Source organism: Myodes glareolus, chromosome 13, assembly GCF_982192425.1.
Source record: "Myodes glareolus chromosome 13, mMyoGla1.1, whole genome shotgun sequence".
Lineage (NCBI taxonomy): Eukaryota > Metazoa > Chordata > Mammalia > Rodentia > Cricetidae > Myodes > Myodes glareolus.
In genome coordinates, this window is record NC_142038.1 from 21020290 (window position 1) to 21028065 (window position 7776).

At 44.7% G+C, this 7776-nt stretch overlaps 1 protein-coding gene across 1 annotated transcript in view; it reads left to right on the forward strand.

Moving 5' to 3' along the window:
• Afg3l2 (AFG3 like matrix AAA peptidase subunit 2) overlaps positions 1–7443 on the forward strand; it is a 43417-nt gene extending 35974 nt beyond the window's left edge. The window contains exons 15-17 of the mRNA XM_087895954.1: positions 2291–2491; positions 4308–4502; positions 6705–7443. Coding sequence (XP_087752080.1) covers positions 2291–2491; positions 4308–4502; positions 6705–6941 — 633 coding nt within the window. The 3' untranslated portion in view covers positions 6942–7443. The remainder of the gene's footprint in view (positions 1–2290; positions 2492–4307; positions 4503–6704) is intronic.
• Positions 7444–7776: the final 333 nt, after the last annotated feature.

The following is a 7776-nucleotide window of genomic DNA, read 5'->3' on the forward strand; positions in this document are numbered from 1 at the left end:
AAAGTTTAAAATGATAAAACTTCATCTCCCAAAAAATGTAGGTAAAAACCTTTGTGGCCTTGAATATGTAAAATTTTCCTTAGAATACAAAAAGCACAAACTGAAAAAAAAAAAAGTTGATGAATGGATAGACAGGATGGATCATTGTGTAAAGGTACTTGCCACCAAATCTGAACAATTTGAGTTCAATCCCAGGATCCACCTGGTGGGATAAACATTCTGACATGCACACAGCCACACACATACATCCAATCAATCAATTAATCAATAAAAGAGTTGATATTAAGACCTCATTGAAATTTAAAACTTAGTCTTTGAGGTACGGGCATGGTATCACATGCCTGTAATGTCAGCACTTGAGAGGCAGAGGCAAGAGAGTTTTAAATTTGGGATCAGTCTGGGCTACGTAAAGAAACCAGCACTACTGGTAAATCAGTGACAGAGCACTTGACCGGCGTGCATAATAGTGAACCCTGCCTGGGCAACATAAGACCCCGACTCAAAAGTAAACAAAAACAAAACCCACAAAAACCCAGCACTCTTGTCTTTGAGAAATGCCACTAAGAAAGTGTGAAAGGGTTGGGTAGGCACATGGTGTCACACTCAGGAAGCAGAGGCTGGAAGACCAGGATTCCAGGCCAGCCTGGGCTGTATAGTAACACTCTGTCTCAAAATGTAATCATTTTAAAAGGAAGTGGGAGAGAAAGGGCCGCATTCCGAAAATGTTTGCCGTAAATGTGACTGACAAAAGGTTTATATCTGAAAAAAATAAATCTTAAACTCAACATAGTAAAACAGTAGATATATACACTCCATAAAATAAGGCATATGAATAGGCACTAAACCAGAGAATCGCAAAGGCAGACGTAGATACCAGAGCCACTTAGGGTGGTTAGAACTTAGCAGGGTGTCGATGGCAAGGATGTCTGCACTACTTACAGGAGGTCAGTGTGGTCCTGACTTGATCCTCACCTAAAATGGGTGAAAATGGATTCTACACGAGGATTTTTCTGCTGTATTTATAGTGTAGTCAGCTGGAAACAACCCCGCTTTCCATCAAAAATGAACTGGAAGCCAGGTGTGGTGGGCTCATGCTTGTAATCCCAACACTTCGGAGGGCAAAGCAGTGGGATTAACATGCTATGAGCTCAAGGCCAGAGCTTGGGCAAGTGTGAGACCTTGCCTCAAAAAACAACAAAAAAAGGTATACCTGGTGTATTTACAGCAGTAACATGCTGTAAAGCAATAGAAATTAATAAGCAGGCTGTTAGTACCCACAGCAGTATGGATGAATCTCAAAAACAGGGAGTGAAACCAGACACAGAGAGTGCAGTCTGTGGGGTGGGCACTTACACACAGTTCTAGAAAGGGTAAACTTGCCTGTTGTAGGCAGGCATGTGGTTGCTTGGGACTGTGCATGGCAACTTGGGATGGTGGCAGCATTTATGTATTAGTTATGGTTGGAAGTTGCTTCTAAAACTCATGTTTTAGGGGGTTGGAGAGATGGCTCAACAGTTAAGAGCACTGAATGCTCTTCCAGAGGACCTGGGTTCAATTCCCAGCACCCACATGGCAGCTCATAACTGTAACTCTATCCCAGGATGTCCAACATACATAGTATACAGACACACACGTAAGCAGAGCAACCATAAGATAAAAATAAATATAAAACTTAAAAAAAATTTACTTAAAATCACTACAGACCTGGAGGGATGGCTCAGCCGTTAAAGGCTAGGCTCACAACCAAAGATATGAGTTCGGTTCCCAGCACCCACGGCTGTCCCTCCAGGTACCAAATAAAAAATTTAAAAAAGAAAAAGAAAAAAAATCACTATATATGCTTAAAGTGGCTAGACTTTAAATAGAGAAATCCTCTCCAATACAGTTTTCTAAAGCTAAAGGAAATTGCCTAGTTTCATAAAAGGGACCTGGTAGGACAATGAAAGCTCTTGCGCATCTTGGCCCACCATCCTGTTCATCCTCTGAGGCACAGCTGACTGCCAGAACTGAGTCAGCTCTGTGACCTGCCAGAGGAGACCTCAGCCAGCAGTCATCAGGACTCCTTTACTAAACAACTGGTTTCAGTTTGCCTTTACAGAAGGGCAGAAATGCTTTCTGGAACTCTGAGGTGAGAGAGTTTCCCTCCTGGCCTTTGCTAGACCTTGTGGCACTGAAGCTGTTATGTAGACCTGCATGGCGCTTCCTTTTTGCCAGAGTGTTTCCTCTTAGACACTCTGATCAGGACTGCTTTGGGAATGGGCGCCTCACTGCTGTGCTTTCTGCTCACCAGGTGTCCATCATCCCGCGTGGGAAGGGGCTGGGCTATGCTCAGTACTTGCCCAAGGAGCAGTATCTGTACACAAAGGAGCAGCTGCTGGACAGGATGTGCATGACTCTGGGTGGCCGCGTCTCCGAAGAGATCTTCTTTGGAAGAATTACAACCGGCGCCCAGGATGACTTGAGGAAAGTTACCCAGAGTGCCTATGCCCAGGTGAGTCTGTGCACCTGGGCTTCTGCCTCCCTTTCTATTAGCCTGGGAAGTCAGCCTTTGTGAAGGACTGAGGTGACACAGATGGTTCACTAGTTTAGGTTCTTAGAGCAGGGATTCTTTCTTTCTTTTTTAAATGTTTTCATTGATTTTATTGAGCTATACAATTTTCTCTGCTCGCAAGGATTCTTTCTTAAATTCGCCGGAGAGATGGCTCAGAAGACTGTGTACTGTTCTTGAAGAGGATCTACATTCTCTTCCCACAACTCACGTTGGGCAGCTGCGACTGCCTGTAACTCCAGATCTGCCACTTCTGGCCTCTAAGAGCATCCGGACTCGTGTACAGACACATACAAGGACATACACATATAAGTAATTTATAATACTATAAAAACAAAACCTAGCAAAAAGTCCACTTAAACAACAAAAACTTTCTGGGAGGTAGTGTTGCCCTTTAATCCCAGCACTCAGGAGGCAGAGGTAGATGGATCTCTTGAGTTTGAGGCCAGCCTGGTCTACAGAGCTAGTTCCAGGACGGCCAGGGCTACACAGAGAAATTCTACCTCAAAAACCAAAAAACAAACAAAACAATAAAAACTAAGAATCCTGTATGTAATGGTTATAGGTAGAGTTTAAAGTTTAGTTTTTCAATGCTTTTATTTTTCAGGGCACGGTCTCTTGTTCAGGCTAGTCTCAAATTTGATGTGTAGGTGAAGGTGACCTTGAATTCTCAATCCTCCCAAGTGTTGGGATTTCAGTATGGGCCTGCCCAGCTGTAAAGTTCGATTTTTAAAAACGATTTATTTTATTATTTGATCTGTATGAATGCTTTGGATGCATGTACGCATGTGAACCATGTGTGCCTAGTGCCCTTGGAGGCCAAAAGTGCACAGGATCTCCTTGAACTGGAGTTTCACATGGTTGTGAGCTGCCATGTGGATCCAAACCTGGGTGCTCTAGAAGCCCTATAGTTTAATTTTTAAGTTCCATGTCCCTGCAACAGTTTGACAGTGAAACTTGGGATCTCTCTACAGCCTGTCCCTTGCCCCTCCCATAGCAGCAGCCTCTCTTGACCTGTTACCATTCCTGTGTTTTCTTCAGCTTTTACTGTTGAAGTTTCAGCAGCCCCAGCAGTAGGCTGTGTCCCCGGGCAGACATGAGCTGTCTCTGGGAACGCTCTCCATTGAGGCAGCCCTTTGCCTATTGTCCATGTCTTGTTTTGAAAGTGATCCCTCCCACCCCCATATGGCATCAGTGATCATTACTTATTATTTGCTGTTGTTTCTTTCTAGTTTAAGCCCATTTATTTTGTTTGTGTTTGTTTTGGGTTTTTTGAGACAGGGTTTGTCTGTGTATTCCCGGTTGTCCTGAAACTCATTCTATAGACAGACTGACTGCAAACTCTCAGAGATTCACCTGTCTCTGCCACCTGTGTACTGGGTTAAAGGCCATTGCCGCCACACCCAGCAGTCTAGTTTAATCTTTTTAAAAAATGTTTTTTCTGCAGTGTGTAGTTTTCCCCTGTCTTCTAGCCCCCGGAGTCCTTCTGTGTCTGATTCAGAGTCCATTCTGCTTCCTCCTGTGGGATTCATTTCTGTCCCCCTACAAGTGGCCTGTGGGCTTCAGAGCTGCTGTAGTTTGCCCATTGCTTGTCCGCTTATTTTGTCCTGATTGTTCTCCTGTATAAGTTTAAATCATGCTGCTACCCTTGGCTGCCATCTACAGAGTGTCTTTGTCTACTTCAGTGGACCCTGGCCTCTGTAAGTGTTCAAAGGTAAAGTTTCTTTTATCTAACCTTTTAGTTATTGATGTTTTTCAGATTGTCCAGTTCGGCATGAATGAGAAGGTGGGGCAGATCTCATTTGACCTCCCACGCCAGGGGGACATGGTATTAGAGAAGCCTTACAGTGAAGCCACAGCGAGGATGATAGACGATGAAGTGAGGATTCTCATTAATGATGCCTATAAAAGAACTGTGGCTCTTCTCACAGAGAAGAAGGCTGATGTAGAGAAGGTAAGTGCCAGCGTATGGATGATTCTCTGCACGAGTGCTTTGTTTGGTTGGTCATGTGTGTGTGCGCATGCAAGCATACAAATGTCAATCAGATCATAATTCTATAGAGCCGGTTTTCTCCTTCCACCTTTATGTGCGTTCTAGGGATTAAATTTAGGTCATCAGGTTTGCTCAGAAAGTATCTCTACTTGCTGAGCCTTCTTGTCAGCCTCATTGGTTTCTTGAAACAGGATTTTGCTGTGTAACTTTGAGTGGCCTGGAACTCACTGGGTAGAGCAGGCTGGTGCCAATCTTCCCCTGCCTCTGCCTCCTAAGTACTGGAATTACAGAGGTGAGTCAGCTTGTCTGGCTTTCTACAGGTGATTTAGTTGGTGTCTAAACTCAAGAATCCCTTCCTTCCTTCCGACCTCCTGTGCTCCTTCCCTCTGGTGTTGAGTGTTCCCCGTGGCTGGGGAACAGAAGCAGCACTGTTCTGGTTCTTGTGTTAGGTGAAGAAAGTCTGTGATCGAGCAAAGGAGAATGTTAGGGCTAGCCTCATTCCCGTGCAAGATTATCTCACTCCTGCCTAGACTACGTGTATTCAGTATATACCAAAGAAATGTTTGGTGGAAGGAGAATGTGTTGAGTTGGGTAAGGATCCCGACACTGTGGGTGTCAGAAGTATTTTCTGACCCAGCAGAGAAAAGGACGCAGGTACAGTGTTGAACCTGTCAGGGGACCAGTCTACTGGGAGGAGAGGGTTTGAAGGCTTTGCTCTCCTGTGCAGGTTGTCCCTTCAGAATAAGGTTGACCCTTCAGAATAAGGAGAACTAGGTTACACAGTACCAGCTAAGCCTGCAACCTCCTGAGGTGTCATTATCCCCAATTCTTAGGGAAGAAACAACACAGAGAGGCCATGTGGTAGCTTAAGGTCACAGAGGTGGTGAGTGACAGAGGCAGTGTTCTGACCCAGCTACAGCCCTTGCAAGTCCCCTCTCTCCTGTGCTATGTCCACGGCAGCTGTGGGTGGTTACCACGCACTGGCAGTGTGACCAGTGTGAGAGGTGCTGTGAGCGTGGCACGCTGTGAGAGGTGCTCAGTTTGTATGCGCAGATGTCCATGCTCACCCATGACTACACTGTGTGCTTGCATCAGAGGACGCCTAAAGCTTTCATTCCTCCTGCGCTCCATTCACAATTAGTTTATGAGAAATGCACTCTGTCAGTTTGGTTTTGCTTGTATAAGGATTTCAGATGAGGAATAGTCCCGAGGTGATGGTCACCTCAATAGCACGTAATCTATTCTTCCCTCCTAAAAGCAAGCATAGCCTGCGTTGCACATTTGTGCTTTACTTTCTTGCAGAGAAGTATGTGCATCTCTTTATTTATTTATTATTGTTTAGCCTGCATGCCTGCACACACACCAGAAGAGGGCACCAGATCTCATTATAGATGGTTATGAGCCATCATGTGGTTGCTGGGAACTGAACTCAGGACCTTTGGAAGAGCAGCCAGTGCTCTTAACCTCTGAGCCATCTCTCCAGCCCCTGTGCATTCCTTTATTACAACTACGTAATCCTTAATTGTGTAGATGTGCCAAATGTGTTTGCCTGTTTGCTTATGAAGGACATTGCTGACTTCCACATATATATTACACATCTTACTCTTAAAAAATCATGTGATTTTATTTATGAGACATATTCAGTTGTCTTTTTGATCTTTTTTTGGTTTTTTTGTTTTGTTTTTTAGGGATTTTTTGTTTGTTTGTTTGTTTGAGAAAGGATTTCTCTGTGTAGCCCTGGCTGTCCTAGAACTCACTCTGTATCCAGGCTGGCCTTGAACTCATAGAGATCCACCTGCCTCTGCCTCCCAAGTGCTGGGATTAAAGGCGTGCCACCACCACTGACCAGCCCATGTTTTATTTTGTAACATTACAGTCTTTTAATATGTATGAGTATTTGCCTGAATGTATGTATGTGCACAGTGTGCATGTCTGGTGTTCTCAAAGACCAGAAGTTAGATACCATGGAACTGAAGTTACAAGATGGTAGTGAGCTGAGAACTGAACCCGGGTCCTCTGTAAGAGCAGCAGGTGCTCTTCATCACTGAGATACCTCCCAAACTCCTTAGGATTTTATCAGAATGAAGTTAGCTAAAAGTAAAAATCTTAACTTCTGAGTAAATTTTGCTGAGTAACTTTTAATGGAAATCGCTTTTATTTCAGGTTGCTCTTTTACTGTTAGAAAAGGAAGTATTAGATAAGAATGATATGGTTGAACTTCTGGGCCCCAGACCATTTACAGAAAAATCCACGTATGAAGAATTTGTGGAAGGCACTGGCAGCTTGGACGAGGACACTTCACTCCCTGAGGGCCTTCAAGATTGGAACAAAGAGCGGGAGAAAGAGAAAGAGAAGGAGAAGGAGAAGGAGGAGCCCCTGAGTGAGAAGGTTGTCAGCTAGGCTCAGGGCTGGAGGCCCCTTACTGTCCTCCCAGGGCTTCAGCAGCCGCCTTCAGAGCAGCAGCCCCGCTGCAAAGCCAGCTGCTGACTGAGCCAGGCTAGCAGAGGGCCTGCACTGTGGTTGCAGGAGTGCCAGCAACTGCCCAGGCCTTCCAAGGGGACTCTCCTGCCCCTCAACCTTAGCCTCATGAACAGTGGCTGGAACAGGAGAGATGACTCCACCTGTCCTGTGGAATCCTATTCTGTGGTAGGAGAATGTTTTCCCGTTACCTGCTCTCCATTCTTCCTACTTTGATATCTCTGCAGAAGTGCTGTGAAAAATTCAGTTCGAGACCTTTGATTTAAGCAAATATTTTAAAATTTGAATTCAGATCACTTATTGCTATTTCAATAGAATGGTTTTCTATAGGGAACTGTAACATATTTAAAAACCTGAATGTATTGTGTAAATATGGATTCTTTACATCAGAAATAAAAGGTGGACATTGTACTTTTTTCCTGAATATATGCAGGGTCACTATGCTGTGCTGATGTTTAGAGAACATAATGTCAAGAAATTAAGTGGTCTTATTTTGAAGATAAATTCTTCAAAATCTTACCCAGCTGGTCTCATCAGCTGACACAGAAAGCCGCAGCCCTCCCGATTTATGTCCTGGATTGGTGCTGTTGGAGCCCAGAGTCAGTCAGTGGGAGCTGTGATAGCTGCATCAACTAGGTTCTCCCCAGGCAGAGCTGGCCATGACAGGTGTACATTGTACCGTCAGGGCTCATCTGCCCTGAACCCCGAGTTCCTAGAAGAGGTGATGGATCTGGGTCCCCAGCGGTGCTAGAGGCGC